At 38.9% G+C, this 21705-nt stretch overlaps 1 protein-coding gene across 2 annotated transcripts in view; it reads left to right on the top strand.

Moving 5' to 3' along the window:
* dtymk (deoxythymidylate kinase (thymidylate kinase)) overlaps positions 1-21705 on the top strand; it is a 53127-nt gene that overhangs the window by 30916 nt on the left and 506 nt on the right. Inside the window, exons 2-3 of one of the 2 annotated variants that reach the window (XM_061978520.2) lie at positions 21390-21498; positions 21586-21676. In XM_061978520.2, the coding sequence (XP_061834504.1) occupies positions 21390-21498; positions 21586-21676 (200 nt within the window). Of the gene's footprint in view, positions 1-21389; positions 21677-21705 lie in introns of both variants that reach the window. The other variant, XM_061978519.2, reaches the window with a different exon arrangement.

The raw sequence follows: 21705 nt of genomic DNA, 5'->3' as shown, positions 1-21705 counted from the left end.
TGAAAATGGAAGAAAAAAAAGGTTTTACGGAAAACATTTTTTGCTAAAATGTTGTAAGGGGGGACCCTTACGAAAAATTTAAAAAACGGACTAGCTTCAGCAGCACATTTCTGGTGCTGTAGTTGTATAAAATGTCTCAAAACGTCATCAGGAGTCCCGACACAACCTAAAAATGGAAGAAAAAAAAGGTTTTACGGAAAACAATTTTTGCTTAAATGTCGTAAGGGGGGAGGGACCCTTACGAAAAATTAAAAAAAACGGACCAGCTTCAGCAGCACATTTCTGGTGCTGTAGTTGTATAAAATGTCTCAAAACGTCATCAGGAGTCCCGACACAACCTGAAAATGGAAGAAAAAAAAGGTTTTACGGAAAACATTTTTTGCTAAAATGTTGTAAGGGGGGACCCTTACGAAAAATTTAAAAAACGGACTAGCTTCAGCAGCACATTGCTGGTGCTGTAGTTGTATAAAATGTCTCAAAACGTCATCAGGAGTCCCGACACAACCTAAAAATGGAAGAAAAAAAAGGTTTTACGGAAAACAATTTTTGCTTAAATGTCGTAAGGGGGGAGGGACCCTTACGAAAAATTAAAAAAAACGGACCAGCTTCATCAGCACATTTCTGGTGCTGTAGTTGTATAAAATGTCTGAAAACGTCATCAGGAGTCCCGACACAACCTAAAAATGGAAGAAAATGCATATTTTACGGAAAAATTTTTTTGCTAAAATGTCGTAAGGGGGGACCCTCACGAAAAATTTTAAAAAACGGACTAGCTTCAGCAGCACATTTCTGGTGCTGTAGTTGTATAAAATGTCTCAAAACGTCATCAGGAGTCCCGACACAACCTAAAAATGGAAGAAAATGCATATTTTACGGAAAAATTTTTTTGCTAAAATGTCGTAAGGGGGGACCCTCACGAAAAATTTTAAAAAACGGACTAGCTTCAGCAGCACATTTCTGGTGCTGTAGTTGTATAAAATGTCTCAAAACGTCATCAGGAGTCCCGACACAACCTGAAAATGGAAGAAAAAAAAGGTTTTACGGAAAACATTTTTTGCTAAAATGTTGTAAGGGGGGACCCTTACGAAAAATTTAAAAAACGGACTAGCTTCAGCAGCACATTGCTGGTGCTGTAGTTGTATAAAATGTCTCAAAACGTCATCAGGAGTCCCGACACAACCTAAAAATGGAAGAAAATGCATATTTTACAGAAAAATGTTTTTGCTAAAATGTCGTAAGGGGTGACCCTTACGAAAAATTTAAAATAACAGACTAGCTTCAGCAGCACATTTCCTGTGCTGTAGTTGTATAAAATGTGTCAAAACGTCATCAGGAGTCCCGACACAACCTAAAAATGGAAGAAAATGCATATTTTACAGAAAAATGTTTTTGCTAAAATGTCGTAAGGGGTGACCCTTACGAAAAATTAAAAATAACAGACTAGCTTCAGCAGCACATTTCTTGTGCTGTAGTTGTATAAAATGTGTCAAAACGTCATCAGGAGTCCCGACACAACCTAAAAATGGAAGAAAATGCATATTTTACAGAAAAATGTTTTTGCTAAAATGTCGTAAGGGGTGACCCTTACGAAAAATTAAAAATAACAGACTAGCTTCAGCAGCACATTTCTTGTGCTGTAGTTGTATAAAATGTGTCAAAACGTCATCAGGAGTCCCGACACAACCTAAAAATGGAAGAAAATGCATATTTTACAGAAAACAAATGTTGCTAAAATGTCGTGAGGGGGGATCCTTACGAAAAATTCAAAAAAACGGACTAGCTTCAGCAGCACATTTCTGGTGCTGTAGTTGTATAAAATGTCTCAAAACGTCATCAGGAGTCCCGACACAACCTAAAAATGGAAGAAAAAAAAGGTTTTACGGAAAAAAAAATTTGCTTAAATGTCGTAAGGGGGGAGGGACCCTTACGAAAAATAAAAAAAAACGGACCAGCTTCATCAGCACATTTCTGGTGCTGTAGTTGTATAAAATGTCTGAAAACCTAAAAATGTCGTAAGGGGGGACCCTCACGAAAAATTTAAAAAAACGGACTAGCTTCAGCAGCACATTTCTGGTGCTGTAGTTGTATAAAATGTCTCAAAACGTCATCAGGAGTCCCGACACAACCTGAAAATGGAAGAAAAAAAAGGTTTTACGGAAAACATTTTTTGCTAAAATGTTGTAAGGGGGGACCCTTACGAAAAATTTAAAAAACGGACTAGCTTCAGCAGCACATTTCTGGTGCTGTAGTTGTATAAAATGTCTCAAAACGTCATCAGGAGTCCCGACACAACCTAAAAATGGAAGAAAAAAAAGGTTTTACGGAAAACAATTTTTGCTTAAATGTCGTAAGGGGGGAGGGACCCTTACGAAAAATTAAAAAAAACGGACCAGCTTCAGCAGCACATTTCTGGTGCTGTAGTTGTATAAAATGTCTCAAAACGTCATCAGGAGTCCCGACACAACCTGAAAATGGAAGAAAAAAAAGGTTTTACGGAAAACATTTTTTGCTAAAATGTTGTAAGGGGGGACCCTTACGAAAAATTTAAAAAACGGACTAGCTTCAGCAGCACATTGCTGGTGCTGTAGTTGTATAAAATGTCTCAAAACGTCATCAGGAGTCCCGACACAACCTAAAAATGGAAGAAAAAAAAGGTTTTACGGAAAACAATTTTTGCTTAAATGTCGTAAGGGGGGAGGGACCCTTACGAAAAATTAAAAAAAACGGACCAGCTTCATCAGCACATTTCTGGTGCTGTAGTTGTATAAAATGTCTGAAAACGTCATCAGGAGTCCCGACACAACCTAAAAATGGAAGAAAATGCATATTTTACGGAAAATTTTTTTTGCTAAAATGTCGTAAGGGGGGACCCTCACGAAAAATTTTAAAAAACGGACTAGCTTCAGCAGCACATTTCTGGTGCTGTAGTTGTATAAAATGTCTCAAAACGTCATCAGGAGTCCCGACACAACCTAAAAATGGAAGAAAATGCATATTTTACGGAAAAATTTTTTTGCTAAAATGTCGTAAGGGGGGACCCTCACGAAAAATTTTAAAAAACGGACTAGCTTCAGCAGCACATTTCTGGTGCTGTAGTTGTATAAAATGTCTCAAAACGTCATCAGGAGTCCCGACACAACCTGAAAATGGAAGAAAAAAAAGGTTTTACGGAAAACATTTTTTGCTAAAATGTTGTAAGGGGGGACCCTTACGAAAAATTTAAAAAACGGACTAGCTTCAGCAGCACATTGCTGGTGCTGTAGTTGTATAAAATGTCTCAAAACGTCATCAGGAGTCCGGACACAACCTAAAAATGGAAGAAAATGCATATTTTACAGAAAAAATGTTTTTCTAAAAAGCCTTAAGGGGGGACCATTACGAAAAATTCAAAAAAACGTGCTGCTGAAGCAAGTCCGTTTCTGGTGCTGTAGTTGTATAAAATGTCTCAAAACGTCATCAGGAGTCCGGACACAACCTAAAAATGTAAGAAAATGCATATTTTACAGAAAAAATGTTTTGCTAAAATGTCGTAAGGGGGGACCCTCACGAAAAATTCAAAAAAACGGACTAGCTTCAATAGCACATTTCTGGTGCTGTAGTTGTATAAAATGTCTCAAAACGTTATCAGGAATCCCGACAAAACCTGAAAAAAAAGGTTTTACGGAAAAATGTTTTTGCTAAAATATCGTAAGGGGGGACCTTTACGAAAAATTCAAAAAAATGGACTAGCTTCAGCAGCACATTTCTGGTGCTGTAGTTGTATAAAATGTCTGAAAACGTCATCAGGAGTCCCGACACAACCTAAAAATGGAAGAAAATGCATATTTTACAGAAAAATGTTTTTGCTAAAATGTCGTAAGGGGTGACCCTTACGAAAAATTAAAAATAACAGACTAGCTTCAGCAGCACATTTCCTGTGCTGTAGTTGTATAAAATGTGTCAAAACGTCATCAGGAGTCCCGACACAACCTAAAAATGGAAGAAAATGCATATTTTACAGAAAAATGTTTTTGCTAAAATGTCGTAAGGGGTGACCCTTACGAAAAATTAAAAATAACAGACTAGCTTCAGCAGCACATTTCTTGTGCTGTAGTTGTATAAAATGTGTCAAAACGTCATCAGGAGTCCCGACACAACCTAAAAATGGAAGAAAATGCATATTTTACAGAAAACAAATGTTGCTAAAATGTCGTGAGGGGGGATCCTTACGAAAAATTCAAAAAAACGGACTAGCTTCAGCAGCATATTTCTGGTGCTGTAGTTGTATAAAATGTCTCAAAACGTCATCAGGAGTCCCGACACAACCTAAAAATGGAAGAAAAAAAAGGTTTTACGGAAAAAAAAATTTGCTTAAATGTCGTAAGGGGGGAGGGACCCTTACGAAAAATAAAAAAAAACGGACCAGCTTCATCAGCACATTTCTGGTGCTGTAGTTGTATAAAATGTCTGAAAACCTAAAAATGTCGTAAGGGGGGACCCTCACGAAAAATTTAAAAAAACGGACTAGCTTCAGCAGCACATTTCTGGTGCTGTAGTTGTATAAAATGTCTCAAAACGTCATCAGGAGTCCCGACACAACCTGAAAATGGAAGAAAAAAAAGGTTTTACGGAAAACATTTTTTGCTAAAATGTTGTAAGGGGGGACCCTTACGAAAAATTTAAAAAACGGACTAGCTTCAGCAGCACATTTCTGGTGCTGTAGTTGTATAAAATGTCTCAAAACGTCATCAGGAGTCCCGACACAACCTAAAAATGGAAGAAAAAAAAGGTTTTACGGAAAACAATTTTTGCTTAAATGTCGTAAGGGGGGAGGGACCCTTACGAAAAATTAAAAAAAACGGACCAGCTTCAGCAGCACATTTCTGGTGCTGTAGTTGTATAAAATGTCTCAAAACGTCATCAGGAGTCCCGACACAACCTGAAAATGGAAGAAAAAAAAGGTTTTACGGAAAACATTTTTTGCTAAAATGTTGTAAGGGGGGACCCTTACGAAAAATTTAAAAAACGGACTAGCTTCAGCAGCACATTGCTGGTGCTGTAGTTGTATAAAATGTCTCAAAACGTCATCAGGAGTCCCGACACAACCTAAAAATGGAAGAAAAAAAAGGTTTTACGGAAAACAATTTTTGCTTAAATGTCGTAAGGGGGGAGGGACCCTTACGAAAAATTAAAAAAAACGGACCAGCTTCATCAGCACATTTCTGGTGCTGTAGTTGTATAAAATGTCTGAAAACGTCATCAGGAGTCCCGACACAACCTAAAAATGGAAGAAAATGCATATTTTACGGAAAATTTTTTTTGCTAAAATGTCGTAAGGGGGGACCCTCACGAAAAATTTTAAAAAACGGACTAGCTTCAGCAGCACATTTCTGGTGCTGTAGTTGTATAAAATGTCTCAAAACGTCATCAGGAGTCCCGACACAACCTAAAAATGGAAGAAAATGCATATTTTACGGAAAAATTTTTTTGCTAAAATGTCGTAAGGGGGGACCCTCACGAAAAATTTTAAAAAACGGACTAGCTTCAGCAGCACATTTCTGGTGCTGTAGTTGTATAAAATGTCTCAAAACGTCATCAGGAGTCCCGACACAACCTGAAAATGGAAGAAAAAAAAGGTTTTACGGAAAACATTTTTTGCTAAAATGTTGTAAGGGGGGACCCTTACGAAAAATTTAAAAAACGGACTAGCTTCAGCAGCACATTGCTGGTGCTGTAGTTGTATAAAATGTCTCAAAACGTCATCAGGAGTCCCGACACAACCTAAAAATGGAAGAAAATGCATATTTTACAGAAAAATGTTTTTGCTAAAATGTCGTAAGGGGTGACCCTTACGAAAAATTTAAAATAACAGACTAGCTTCAGCAGCACATTTCCTGTGCTGTAGTTGTATAAAATGTGTCAAAACGTCATCAGGAGTCCCGACACAACCTAAAAATGGAAGAAAATGCATATTTTACAGAAAAATGTTTTTGCTAAAATGTCGTAAGGGGTGACCCTTACGAAAAATTAAAAATAACAGACTAGCTTCAGCAGCACATTTCTTGTGCTGTAGTTGTATAAAATGTGTCAAAACGTCATCAGGAGTCCCGACACAACCTAAAAATGGAAGAAAATGCATATTTTACAGAAAAATGTTTTTGCTAAAATGTCGTAAGGGGTGACCCTTACGAAAAATTAAAAATAACAGACTAGCTTCAGCAGCACATTTCTTGTGCTGTAGTTGTATAAAATGTGTCAAAACGTCATCAGGAGTCCCGACACAACCTAAAAATGGAAGAAAATGCATATTTTACAGAAAACAAATGTTGCTAAAATGTCGTGAGGGGGGATCCTTACGAAAAATTCAAAAAAACGGACTAGCTTCAGCAGCACATTTCTGGTGCTGTAGTTGTATAAAATGTCTCAAAACGTCATCAGGAGTCCCGACACAACCTAAAAATGGAAGAAAAAAAAGGTTTTACGGAAAAAAAAATTTGCTTAAATGTCGTAAGGGGGGAGGGACCCTTACGAAAAATAAAAAAAAACGGACCAGCTTCATCAGCACATTTCTGGTGCTGTAGTTGTATAAAATGTCTGAAAACCTAAAAATGTCGTAAGGGGGGACCCTCACGAAAAATTTAAAAAAACGGACTAGCTTCAGCAGCACATTTCTGGTGCTGTAGTTGTATAAAATGTCTCAAAACGTCATCAGGAGTCCCGACACAACCTGAAAATGGAAGAAAAAAAAGGTTTTACGGAAAACATTTTTTGCTAAAATGTTGTAAGGGGGGACCCTTACGAAAAATTTAAAAAACGGACTAGCTTCAGCAGCACATTTCTGGTGCTGTAGTTGTATAAAATGTCTCAAAACGTCATCAGGAGTCCCGACACAACCTAAAAATGGAAGAAAAAAAAGGTTTTACGGAAAACAATTTTTGCTTAAATGTCGTAAGGGGGGAGGGACCCTTACGAAAAATTAAAAAAAACGGACCAGCTTCAGCAGCACATTTCTGGTGCTGTAGTTGTATAAAATGTCTCAAAACGTCATCAGGAGTCCCGACACAACCTGAAAATGGAAGAAAAAAAAGGTTTTACGGAAAACATTTTTTGCTAAAATGTTGTAAGGGGGGACCCTTACGAAAAATTTAAAAAACGGACTAGCTTCAGCAGCACATTGCTGGTGCTGTAGTTGTATAAAATGTCTCAAAACGTCATCAGGAGTCCCGACACAACCTAAAAATGGAAGAAAAAAAAGGTTTTACGGAAAACAATTTTTGCTTAAATGTCGTAAGGGGGGAGGGACCCTTACGAAAAATTAAAAAAAACGGACCAGCTTCATCAGCACATTTCTGGTGCTGTAGTTGTATAAAATGTCTGAAAACGTCATCAGGAGTCCCGACACAACCTAAAAATGGAAGAAAATGCATATTTTACGGAAAAATTTTTTTGCTAAAATGTCGTAAGGGGGGACCCTCATGAAAAATTTTAAAAAACGGACTAGCTTCAGCAGCACATTTCTGGTGCTGTAGTTGTATAAAATGTCTCAAAACGTCATCAGGAGTCCCGACACAACCTAAAAATGGAAGAAAATGCATATTTTACGGAAAAATTTTTTTGCTAAAATGTCGTAAGGGGGGACCCTCACGAAAAATTTTAAAAAACGGACTAGCTTCAGCAGCACATTTCTGGTGCTGTAGTTGTATAAAATGTCTCAAAACGTCATCAGGAGTCCCGACACAACCTGAAAATGGAAGAAAAAAAAGGTTTTACGGAAAACATTTTTTGCTAAAATGTTGTAAGGGGGGACCCTTACGAAAAATTTAAAAAACGGACTAGCTTCAGCAGCACATTGCTGGTGCTGTAGTTGTATAAAATGTCTCAAAACGTCATCAGGAGTCCGGACACAACCTAAAAATGGAAGAAAATGCATATTTTACAGAAAAAATGTTTTTCTAAAAAGCCTTAAGGGGGGACCATTACGAAAAATTCAAAAAAACGTGCTGCTGAAGCAAGTCCGTTTCTGGTGCTGTAGTTGTATAAAATGTCTCAAAACGTCATCAGGAGTCCGGACACAACCTAAAAATGTAAGAAAATGCATATTTTACAGAAAAAATGTTTTGCTAAAATGTCGTAAGGGGGGACCCTCACGAAAAATTCAAAAAAACGGACTAGCTTCAATAGCACATTTCTGGTGCTGTAGTTGTATAAAATGTCTCAAAACGTTATCAGGAATCCCGACAAAACCTGAAAAAAAAGGTTTTACGGAAAAATGTTTTTGCTAAAATATCGTAAGGGGGGACCTTTACGAAAAATTCAAAAAAATGGACTAGCTTCAGCAGCACATTTCTGGTGCTGTAGTTGTATAAAATGTCTGAAAACGTCATCAGGAGTCCCGACACAACCTAAAAATGGAAGAAAATGCATATTTTACAGAAAAATGTTTTTGCTAAAATGTCGTAAGGGGTGACCCTTACGAAAAATTAAAAATAACAGACTAGCTTCAGCAGCACATTTCCTGTGCTGTAGTTGTATAAAATGTGTCAAAACGTCATCAGGAGTCCCGACACAACCTAAAAATGGAAGAAAATGCATATTTTACAGAAAAATGTTTTTGCTAAAATGTCGTAAGGGGTGACCCTTACGAAAAATTAAAAATAACAGACTAGCTTCAGCAGCACATTTCTTGTGCTGTAGTTGTATAAAATGTGTCAAAACGTCATCAGGAGTCCCGACACAACCTAAAAATGGAAGAAAATGCATATTTTACAGAAAACAAATGTTGCTAAAATGTCGTGAGGGGGGATCCTTACGAAAAATTCAAAAAAACGGACTAGCTTCAGCAGCATATTTCTGGTGCTGTAGTTGTATAAAATGTCTCAAAACGTCATCAGGAGTCCCGACACAACCTAAAAATGGAAGAAAAAAAAGGTTTTACGGAAAAAAAAATTTGCTTAAATGTCGTAAGGGGGGAGGGACCCTTACGAAAAATAAAAAAAAACGGACCAGCTTCATCAGCACATTTCTGGTGCTGTAGTTGTATAAAATGTCTGAAAACCTAAAAATGTCGTAAGGGGGGACCCTCACGAAAAATTTAAAAAAACGGACTAGCTTCAGCAGCACATTTCTGGTGCTGTAGTTGTATAAAATGTCTCAAAACGTCATCAGGAGTCCCGACACAACCTGAAAATGGAAGAAAAAAAAGGTTTTACGGAAAACATTTTTTGCTAAAATGTTGTAAGGGGGGACCCTTACGAAAAATTTAAAAAACGGACTAGCTTCAGCAGCACATTTCTGGTGCTGTAGTTGTATAAAATGTCTCAAAACGTCATCAGGAGTCCCGACACAACCTAAAAATGGAAGAAAAAAAAGGTTTTACGGAAAACAATTTTTGCTTAAATGTCGTAAGGGGGGAGGGACCCTTACGAAAAATTAAAAAAAACGGACCAGCTTCAGCAGCACATTTCTGGTGCTGTAGTTGTATAAAATGTCTCAAAACGTCATCAGGAGTCCCGACACAACCTGAAAATGGAAGAAAAAAAAGGTTTTACGGAAAACATTTTTTGCTAAAATGTTGTAAGGGGGGACCCTTACGAAAAATTTAAAAAACGGACTAGCTTCAGCAGCACATTGCTGGTGCTGTAGTTGTATAAAATGTCTCAAAACGTCATCAGGAGTCCCGACACAACCTAAAAATGGAAGAAAAAAAAGGTTTTACGGAAAACAATTTTTGCTTAAATGTCGTAAGGGGGGAGGGACCCTTACGAAAAATTAAAAAAAACGGACCAGCTTCATCAGCACATTTCTGGTGCTGTAGTTGTATAAAATGTCTGAAAACGTCATCAGGAGTCCCGACACAACCTAAAAATGGAAGAAAATGCATATTTTACGGAAAAATTTTTTTGCTAAAATGTCGTAAGGGGGGACCCTCACGAAAAATTTTAAAAAACGGACTAGCTTCAGCAGCACATTTCTGGTGCTGTAGTTGTATAAAATGTCTCAAAACGTCATCAGGAGTCCCGACACAACCTAAAAATGGAAGAAAATGCATATTTTACGGAAAAATTTTTTTGCTAAAATGTCGTAAGGGGGGACCCTCACGAAAAATTTTAAAAAACGGACTAGCTTCAGCAGCACATTTCTGGTGCTGTAGTTGTATAAAATGTCTCAAAACGTCATCAGGAGTCCCGACACAACCTGAAAATGGAAGAAAAAAAAGGTTTTACGGAAAACATTTTTTGCTAAAATGTTGTAAGGGGGGACCCTTACGAAAAATTTAAAAAACGGACTAGCTTCAGCAGCACATTGCTGGTGCTGTAGTTGTATAAAATGTCTCAAAACGTCATCAGGAGTCCCGACACAACCTAAAAATGGAAGAAAATGCATATTTTACAGAAAAATGTTTTTGCTAAAATGTCGTAAGGGGTGACCCTTACGAAAAATTTAAAATAACAGACTAGCTTCAGCAGCACATTTCCTGTGCTGTAGTTGTATAAAATGTGTCAAAACGTCATCAGGAGTCCCGACACAACCTAAAAATGGAAGAAAATGCATATTTTACAGAAAAATGTTTTTGCTAAAATGTCGTAAGGGGTGACCCTTACGAAAAATTAAAAATAACAGACTAGCTTCAGCAGCACATTTCTTGTGCTGTAGTTGTATAAAATGTGTCAAAACGTCATCAGGAGTCCCGACACAACCTAAAAATGGAAGAAAATGCATATTTTACAGAAAAATGTTTTTGCTAAAATGTCGTAAGGGGTGACCCTTACGAAAAATTAAAAATAACAGACTAGCTTCAGCAGCACATTTCTTGTGCTGTAGTTGTATAAAATGTGTCAAAACGTCATCAGGAGTCCCGACACAACCTAAAAATGGAAGAAAATGCATATTTTACAGAAAACAAATGTTGCTAAAATGTCGTGAGGGGGGATCCTTACGAAAAATTCAAAAAAACGGACTAGCTTCAGCAGCACATTTCTGGTGCTGTAGTTGTATAAAATGTCTCAAAACGTCATCAGGAGTCCCGACACAACCTAAAAATGGAAGAAAAAAAAGGTTTTACGGAAAAAAAAATTTGCTTAAATGTCGTAAGGGGGGAGGGACCCTTACGAAAAATAAAAAAAAACGGACCAGCTTCATCAGCACATTTCTGGTGCTGTAGTTGTATAAAATGTCTGAAAACCTAAAAATGTCGTAAGGGGGGACCCTCACGAAAAATTTAAAAAAACGGACTAGCTTCAGCAGCACATTTCTGGTGCTGTAGTTGTATAAAATGTCTCAAAACGTCATCAGGAGTCCCGACACAACCTGAAAATGGAAGAAAAAAAAGGTTTTACGGAAAACATTTTTTGCTAAAATGTTGTAAGGGGGGACCCTTACGAAAAATTTAAAAAACGGACTAGCTTCAGCAGCACATTTCTGGTGCTGTAGTTGTATAAAATGTCTCAAAACGTCATCAGGAGTCCCGACACAACCTAAAAATGGAAGAAAAAAAAGGTTTTACGGAAAACAATTTTTGCTTAAATGTCGTAAGGGGGGAGGGACCCTTACGAAAAATTAAAAAAAACGGACCAGCTTCAGCAGCACATTTCTGGTGCTGTAGTTGTATAAAATGTCTCAAAACGTCATCAGGAGTCCCGACACAACCTGAAAATGGAAGAAAAAAAAGGTTTTACGGAAAACATTTTTTGCTAAAATGTTGTAAGGGGGGACCCTTACGAAAAATTTAAAAAACGGACTAGCTTCAGCAGCACATTGCTGGTGCTGTAGTTGTATAAAATGTCTCAAAACGTCATCAGGAGTCCCGACACAACCTAAAAATGGAAGAAAAAAAAGGTTTTACGGAAAACAATTTTTGCTTAAATGTCGTAAGGGGGGAGGGACCCTTACGAAAAATTAAAAAAAACGGACCAGCTTCATCAGCACATTTCTGGTGCTGTAGTTGTATAAAATGTCTGAAAACGTCATCAGGAGTCCCGACACAACCTAAAAATGGAAGAAAATGCATATTTTACGGAAAAATTTTTTTGCTAAAATGTCGTAAGGGGGGACCCTCACGAAAAATTTTAAAAAACGGACTAGCTTCAGCAGCACATTTCTGGTGCTGTAGTTGTATAAAATGTCTCAAAACGTCATCAGGAGTCCCGACACAACCTAAAAATGGAAGAAAATGCATATTTTACGGAAAAATTTTTTTGCTAAAATGTCGTAAGGGGGGACCCTCACGAAAAATTTTAAAAAACGGACTAGCTTCAGCAGCACATTTCTGGTGCTGTAGTTGTATAAAATGTCTCAAAACGTCATCAGGAGTCCCGACACAACCTGAAAATGGAAGAAAAAAAAGGTTTTACGGAAAACATTTTTTGCTAAAATGTTGTAAGGGGGGACCCTTACGAAAAATTTAAAAAACGGACTAGCTTCAGCAGCACATTGCTGGTGCTGTAGTTGTATAAAATGTCTCAAAACGTCATCAGGAGTCCGGACACAACCTAAAAATGGAAGAAAATGCATATTTTACAGAAAAAATGTTTTTCTAAAAAGCCTTAAGGGGGGACCATTACGAAAAATTCAAAAAAACGTGCTGCTGAAGCAAGTCCGTTTCTGGTGCTGTAGTTGTATAAAATGTCTCAAAACGTCATCAGGAGTCCGGACACAACCTAAAAATGTAAGAAAATGCATATTTTACAGAAAAAATGTTTTGCTAAAATGTCGTAAGGGGGGACCCTCACGAAAAATTCAAAAAAACGGACTAGCTTCAATAGCACATTTCTGGTGCTGTAGTTGTATAAAATGTCTCAAAACGTTATCAGGAATCCCGACAAAACCTGAAAAAAAAGGTTTTACGGAAAAATGTTTTTGCTAAAATATCGTAAGGGGGGACCTTTACGAAAAATTCAAAAAAATGGACTAGCTTCAGCAGCACATTTCTGGTGCTGTAGTTGTATAAAATGTCTGAAAACGTCATCAGGAGTCCCGACACAACCTAAAAATGGAAGAAAATGCATATTTTACAGAAAAATGTTTTTGCTAAAATGTCGTAAGGGGTGACCCTTACGAAAAATTAAAAATAACAGACTAGCTTCAGCAGCACATTTCCTGTGCTGTAGTTGTATAAAATGTGTCAAAACGTCATCAGGAGTCCCGACACAACCTAAAAATGGAAGAAAATGCATATTTTACAGAAAAATGTTTTTGCTAAAATGTCGTAAGGGGTGACCCTTACGAAAAATTAAAAATAACAGACTAGCTTCAGCAGCACATTTCTTGTGCTGTAGTTGTATAAAATGTGTCAAAACGTCATCAGGAGTCCCGACACAACCTAAAAATGGAAGAAAATGCATATTTTACAGAAAACAAATGTTGCTAAAATGTCGTGAGGGGGGATCCTTACGAAAAATTCAAAAAAACGGACTAGCTTCAGCAGCATATTTCTGGTGCTGTAGTTGTATAAAATGTCTCAAAACGTCATCAGGAGTCCCGACACAACCTAAAAATGGAAGAAAAAAAAGGTTTTACGGAAAAAAAAATTTGCTTAAATGTCGTAAGGGGGGAGGGACCCTTACGAAAAATAAAAAAAAACGGACCAGCTTCATCAGCACATTTCTGGTGCTGTAGTTGTATAAAATGTCTGAAAACCTAAAAATGTCGTAAGGGGGGACCCTCACGAAAAATTTAAAAAAACGGACTAGCTTCAGCAGCACATTTCTGGTGCTGTAGTTGTATAAAATGTCTCAAAACGTCATCAGGAGTCCCGACACAACCTGAAAATGGAAGAAAAAAAAGGTTTTACGGAAAACATTTTTTGCTAAAATGTTGTAAGGGGGGACCCTTACGAAAAATTTAAAAAACGGACTAGCTTCAGCAGCACATTTCTGGTGCTGTAGTTGTATAAAATGTCTCAAAACGTCATCAGGAGTCCCGACACAACCTAAAAATGGAAGAAAAAAAAGGTTTTACGGAAAACAATTTTTGCTTAAATGTCGTAAGGGGGGAGGGACCCTTACGAAAAATTAAAAAAAACGGACCAGCTTCAGCAGCACATTTCTGGTGCTGTAGTTGTATAAAATGTCTCAAAACGTCATCAGGAGTCCCGACACAACCTGAAAATGGAAGAAAAAAAAGGTTTTACGGAAAACATTTTTTGCTAAAATGTTGTAAGGGGGGACCCTTACGAAAAATTTAAAAAACGGACTAGCTTCAGCAGCACATTGCTGGTGCTGTAGTTGTATAAAATGTCTCAAAACGTCATCAGGAGTCCCGACACAACCTAAAAATGGAAGAAAAAAAAGGTTTTACGGAAAACAATTTTTGCTTAAATGTCGTAAGGGGGGAGGGACCCTTACGAAAAATTAAAAAAAACGGACCAGCTTCATCAGCACATTTCTGGTGCTGTAGTTGTATAAAATGTCTGAAAACGTCATCAGGAGTCCCGACACAACCTAAAAATGGAAGAAAATGCATATTTTACGGAAAAAATGTTTTGCTAAAATGTCGTAAGGGGGGACCCTCACGAAAAATTTTAAAAAACGGACTAGCTTCAGCAGCACATTTCTGGTGCTGTAGTTGTATAAAATGTCTCAAAACGTCATCAGGAGTCCCGACACAACCTAAAAATGGAAGAAAATGCATATTTTACGGAAAATTTTTTTTGCTAAAATGTCGTAAGGGGGGACCCTCACGAAAAATTTTAAAAAACGGACTAGCTTCAGCAGCACATTTCTGGTGCTGTAGTTGTATAAAATGTCTCAAAACGTCATCAGGAGTCCCGACACAACCTGAAAATGGAAGAAAAAAAAGGTTTTACGGAAAACATTTTTTGCTAAAATGTTGTAAGGGGGGACCCTTACGAAAAATTTAAAAAACGGACTAGCTTCAGCAGCACATTGCTGGTGCTGTAGTTGTATAAAATGTCTCAAAACGTCATCAGGAGTCCCGACACAACCTAAAAATGGAAGAAAATGCATATTTTACAGAAAAATGTTTTTGCTAAAATGTCGTAAGGGGTGACCCTTACGAAAAATTTAAAATAACAGACTAGCTTCAGCAGCACATTTCCTGTGCTGTAGTTGTATAAAATGTGTCAAAACGTCATCAGGAGTCCCGACACAACCTAAAAATGGAAGAAAATGCATATTTTACAGAAAAATGTTTTTGCTAAAATGTCGTAAGGGGTGACCCTTACGAAAAATTAAAAATAACAGACTAGCTTCAGCAGCACATTTCTTGTGCTGTAGTTGTATAAAATGTGTCAAAACGTCATCAGGAGTCCCGACACAACCTAAAAATGGAAGAAAATGCATATTTTACAGAAAACAAATGTTGCTAAAATGTCGTGAGGGGGGATCCTTACGAAAAATTCAAAAAAACGGACTAGCTTCAGCAGCATATTTCTGGTGCTGTAGTTGTATAAAATGTCTCAAAACGTCATCAGGAGTCCCGACACAACCTAAAAATGGAAGAAAAAAAAGGTTTTGCGGAAAAAAAAATTTGCTTAAATGTCGTAAGGGGGGAGGGACCCTTACGAAAAATAAAAAAAAACGGACCAGCTTCATCAGCACATTTCTGGTGCTGTAGTTGTATAAAATGTCTGAAAACCTAAAAATGTCGTAAGGGGGGACCCTCACGAAAAATTTAAAAAAACGGACTAGCTTCAGCAGCACATTTCTTGTGCTGTAGTTGTATAAAATGTCTCAAAACGTCATCAGGAGTCCCGACACAACCTGAAAATGGAAGAAAAAAAAGGTTTTACGGAAAACATTTTTTGCTAAAATGTTGTAAGGGGGGACCCTTACGAAAAATTTTAAAAACGGACTAGCTTCAGCAGCACATTTCTGGTGCTGTAGTTGTATAAAATGTCTCAAAACGTCATCAGGAGTCCCGACACAACCTAAAAATGGAAGAAAAAAAAGGTTTTACGGAAAACAATTTTTGCTTAAATGTCGTAAGGGGGGAGGGACCCTTACGAAAAATTAAAAAAAACGGACCAGCTTCAGCAGCACATTTCTGGTGCTGTAGTTGTATAAAATGTCTGAAAACGTCATCAGGAGTCCCGACACAACCTAAAAATGGAAGAAAATGCATATTTTACAGAAAAATGTTTTTGCTAAAATGTCGTAAGGGGTGACCCTTACGAAAAATTAAAAATAACAGACTAGCTTCAGCAGCACATTTCCTGTGCTGTAGTTGTATAAAATGTGTCAAAACGTCATCAGGAGTCCCGACACAACCTAAAAATGGAAGAAAATGCATATTTTACAGAAAAATGTTTTTGCTAAAATGTCGTAAGGGGTGACCCTTACGAAAAATTAAAAATAACAGACTAGCTTCAGCAGCACATTTCTTGTGCTGTAGTTGTATAAAATGTGTCAAAACGTCATCAGGAGTCCCGACACAACCTAAAAATGGAAGAAAATGCATATTTTACAGAAAACAAATGTTGCTAAAATGTCGTGAGGGGGGATCCTTACGAAAAATTCAAAAAAACGGACTAGCTTCAGCAGCATATTTCTGGTGCTGTAGTTGTATAAAATGTCTCAAAACGTCATCAGGAGTCCCGACACAACCTGAAAATGGAAGAAAAAAAAGGTTTTACGGAAAACATTTTTTGCTAAAATGTTGTAAGGGGGGACCCTTACGAAAAATTTTAAAAACGGACTAGCTTCAGCAGCACATTTCTGGTGCTGTAGTTGTATAAAATGTCTCAAAACGTCATCAGGAGTCCCGACACAACCTAAAAATGGAAGAAAAAAAAGGTTTTACGGAAAACAATTTTTGCTTAAATGTCGTAAGGGGGGAGGGACCCTTACGAAAAATTAAAAAAAACGGACCAGCTTCAGCAGCACATTTCTGGTGCTGTAGTTGTATAAAATGTCTCAAAACGTCATCAGGAGTCCCGACACAACCTGAAAATGGAAGAAAAAAAAGGTTTTACGGAAAACATTTTTTGCTAAAATGTTGTAAGGGGGGATCCTTACGAAAAATTTAAAAAACGGACTAGCTTCAGCAGCACATTGCTGGTGCTGTAGTTGTATAAAATGTCTCAAAACGTCATCAGGAGTCCCGACACAACCTAAAAATGGAAGAAAAAAAAGGTTTTACGGAAAACAATTTTTGCTTAAATGTCGTAAGGGGGGAGGGACCCTTACGAAAAATTAAAAAAAACGGACCAGCTTCAGCAGCACATTTCTGGTGCTGTAGTTGTATAAAATGTCTCAAAACGTCATCAGGAGTCCCGACACAACCTGAAAATGGAAGAAAAAAAAGGTTTTACGGAAAACATTTTTTGCTAAAATGTTGTAAGGGGGGACCCTTACGAAAAATTTAAAAAACGGACTAGCTTCAGCAGCACATTGCTGGTGCTGTAGTTGTATAAAATGTCTCAAAACGTCATCAGGAGTCCCGACACAACCTAAAAATGGAAGAAAAAAAAGGTTTTACGGAAAACAATTTTTGCTTAAATGTCGTAAGGGGGGAGGGACCCTTACGAAAAATTAAAAAAAACGGACCAGCTTCATCAGCACATTTCTGGTGCTGTAGTTGTATAAAATGTCTGAAAACGTCATCAGGAGTCCCGACACAACCTAAAAATGGAAGAAAATGCATATTTTACGGAAACATTTTTTTGCTAAAATGTCGTAAGGGGGGACCCTCACGAAAAATTTTAAAAAACGGACTAGCTTCAGCAGCACATTTCTGGTGCTGTAGTTGTATAAAATGTCTCAAAACGTCATCAGGAGTCCCGACACAACCTGAAAATGGAAGAAAAAAAAGGTTTTACGGAAAACATTTTTTGCTAAAATGTTGTAAGGGGGGACCCTGACGAAAAATTAAAAAAAATGGACTAGCTTCAGCAGCACATTTCTGGTGCTGTAGTTGTATAAATTGTCTCAAAACGTCATCAGGAGTCCCGACAACCTAAAAATGGAAGAAAATGCATATTTTGTGGAAAAAATGTTTTGCTAAAATGTCGTAAGGGGGGACCCTTACGAAAAATTCTGTCCCAAGTGCAGCCCTGGGGCCATTTGTGCCCCTCAGCAAAAGTTTAGTTGGCCTGCAACAGGTCGGCGGTGGAAAAAAACCGTAGAAATGTAAGAAAAAAGACGTTAAGTAATGAGAAATAGGCTGAAAATTTGAAGTTTTTGTTACAAGTGTGTCCCAAGTGCAGCCCTGGGGCCATTTGTGGCCCTCAGCAAAAGTTTTGTTGGCCCGCAACAGGTCGGTGGAAAAAAATGGTAGAAATGTAAGAAAAAAGACGAGAATAGGCTGAAAATGTGAAGTTTTTGTTACAAGCGTGTCCCAATTGCAGCCCTGGGGCCATTTGTGGCCCTCAGCAAAAATTGTGTTGGCCCGCAACAGGTCGGCGGTGGAAAAAAATGGTAGAAATGTAAGAAAAAAGACATTAAATAATGAGAAATAGGCTGAAAATTTGAAGTTTTTATTACAGGCGTGTCCCATGTGCAGTCCTGGGGCCATTTGTGGCCCTCAGCAAAAATTGTGTTGGCCCGCAACAGGTCGGCGGTGGAAAAATTGGTAGAATTTGAATCTGCCGGAGTGTGTGAGCAATTCAGGGACAAATTCTCATCTTTTTTCTTACATTTCTACCGTTTTTTTTCCACCGCCGACCTGTTGCGGGCCAACAGAACTTGAACTGAGGGCCACAAATGGCCCCAGGGCTGCACTTGGGACAAGCCTGTAATAAAAACTTTTCAAATTTTCAGCCTATTCTCGTCTTTTTTCTTACATTTCTACCTCTTTCTCCACCACCGACCTGTTGCGGGCCAACAAAACTTTTGCTGAGGGCCACAAATGGCCCCAGGGCTGCACTTGCGACACACCTGTAAAAAAACTTCAAATTTTCAGCCTATTTCTCATTACTCAACGTCTTTTTTTCTTACATTTCTACAGTTTTTTCCACCGCCGACCTGTCGCGGGCCAACAAAACTTTTGCTGAGGGCCACAAATGGCCCCAGGGCTGCACTTGGGACAAGCCTGTAATAAAAACTTTTCAAATTTTCAGCCTATTCTCGGCTTTTTTCTTACATTTTTACCGTTTTTTTCCACGGCAGACCTGTTGCGGGCCAACAGAACTTGAACTGAGGGCCACAAATGGCCCCAGGGCTGCACTTGGGACAAGCCTGTAATAAAAACTTTTCAAATTTTCAGCCTATTCTCGGCTTTTTTCTTACATTTTTACCGTTTTTTTCCACCGCAGACCTGTTGCGGGCCAACAGAACTTGAACTGAGGGCCACAAATGGCCCCAGGGCTGCACTTGCGACACGCCTGTAATAAAAACTTTTCAAATTTTCAGCCTATTCTCGTCTTTTTTCTTACATTTCTACCTCTTTCTCCACCACCGACCTGTTGCGGGCCAACAAAACTTTTGCTGAGGGCCACAAATGGCCCCAGGGCTGCACTTGGGACAAGCCTGTAATAAAAACTTTTCAAATTTTCAGCCTATTCTCGGCTTTTTTCTTACATTTTTACCGTTTTTTTCCACCGCAGACCTGTTGCGGGCCAACAGAACTTGAACTGAGGGCCACAAATGGCCCCAGGGCTGCACTTGGGACACGCCTGTAAAACAAACTTCAAATTTTCAGCCTATTTCTCATTACTTAACGTCTTTTTTCTTACATTTCTACCTTTTTCTCCACCACCGACCTGTTGCGGGCCAACAAAACTTTTGCTGAGGGCCACAAATGGTCCCAGGGCTGCACTTGGGACACGCCTGTAATAAAAACTTCAAATTTTCAGCCTATTTCTCATTAATTAACGTCTTTTTTCTTACATTTCTACCGTTTTTTCCACCACTGACCTGTTGCGGGCCAACAGAACTTGAACTGAGGGCCACAAATGGCCCCAGGGCTGCACTTGGGACACGCCTGTAAAAAAAACTTCAAATTTTCAGCCTATTTCTCATTACTTAACGTCTTTTTTCTTACATTTCTACCGTTTTTTTTCCACCGCTGAACTGTTGCGGGCCAACAAAACTTTTGCTGAGGGCCACAAATGGCCCCAGGGCTGCACTTGGGACACGCCTGTAATAAAAACGTAACATTTTCAGCATATTATCATCTTTTTTTCTTACATTTCTACCGTTTTTTACACCGCCGACCTGTTGCGGGCCAACAAAACTTTTGCTGAGGGCCACAAATGGCCCCAGGGCCGCACTTGGGACACGCCTGTAATAAAAACTTTTCAAATTTTCAGCCTATTCTTGTCTTTTTTCTTACATTTCTACCTTTTTCTCCACCACCGACCTGTTGCGGGCCAACAAAACTTTTGCTGAGGGCCACAAATGGTCCCAGGGCTGCACTTGGGACACGCCTGTAATAAAAACTTCAAATTTTCAGCCTATTTCTCATTAATTAACGTCTTTTTTCTTACATTTCTACCGTTTTTTCCACCACTGACCTGTTGCGGGCCAACAGAACTTGAACTGAGGGCCACAAATGGCCCCAGGGCTGCACTTGGGACACGCCTGTAAAAAAAACTTCAAATTTTCAGCCTATTTCTCATTACTTAACGTCTTTTTTCTTACATTTCTACCGTTTTTTTTCCACCGCTGAACTGTTGCGGGCCAACAAAACTTTTGCTGAGGGCCACAAATGGCCCCAGGGCTGCACTTGGGACACGCCTGTAATAAAAACGTAACATTTTCAGCATATTATCATCTTTTTTTCTTACATTTCTACCGTTTTTTACACCGCCGACCTGTTGCGGGCCAACAAAACTTTTGCTGAGGGCCACAAATGGCCCCAGGGCCGCACTTGGGACACGCCTGTAATAAAAACTTTTCAAATTTTCAGCCTATTCTTGTCTTTTTTCTTACATTTCTACCTTTTTCTCCACCACCGACCTGTTGCGGGCCAACAAAACCTTTGCTGAGGGCCACAAATGGCCCCAGGGCTGCACTTGGGACACGCCTGTAATAAAAACTTTTCAAATTTTCAGCTTATTCTCGTCTTTTTTCTGACATTTGTACTGTTTTTTTTTCCACCACTGACCTGTTGCAGGCCAACAAAACTTTTGCTGAGGGCCACAAATGGCCCCAGGGCTGCACATTTGCTAGGCACTGAGCTAAAAGCCTAAACATACAGAGGAGATAAAGATAACTTTTTTGAGTATCACTTCTCTGCTTGGCACTCAGCATCAAGGGTTGGAATTGGGGGTTAAATCACCAAAAAATGATTCCCGGGCGTGGCCACCGCTGCTGCTCACTGCTCCCCTCACCTCCCAGGGTGTGATCAAGGGTGATGGGTCAAATGCAGAGAATCCTTTCGCCACACCTAGTGTGTGTGTGTGTGTGTGTGTGTGTGTGTGTGTGTGACAATCATTGCTTCTTTAACTTTAAATATCGGCGTGCTGGTTTGTGGTGAAATCCTCCAGATAAATAAAAAGTATTTTCTTCCAGACAGAACCACGACAATCGGGAAGCTGATCAGTGCTTACCTGGAGAAGAAAAGTGACCTGGAGGACCACACGGTGCACCTGCTCTTCTCCGCCAACCGCTGGGAAATGGTGTACGTTGGAGTACATGTAGAGAATCCATGCGCAGCACAAAGTAGTCCTATTAAAACCAAAAAGCTGCACTTGTCTCCACACTGCAGGCCTCACATGAAGAGCAGGCTGGAGCAAGGCACCACCCTGGTGGTGGACCGCTACGCCTTCTCCGGCGCGGCGTTCACCAGCGCCAAGCCCGTGAGTCGCCGACCGCTCGGCCACTCCCG

This window comes from Nerophis lumbriciformis, linkage group LG18 (genome assembly GCF_033978685.3).
Source record: "Nerophis lumbriciformis linkage group LG18, RoL_Nlum_v2.1, whole genome shotgun sequence".
Lineage (NCBI taxonomy): Eukaryota > Metazoa > Chordata > Actinopteri > Syngnathiformes > Syngnathidae > Nerophis > Nerophis lumbriciformis.
This window is presented reverse-complemented; position numbering and strand designations above follow the sequence as displayed.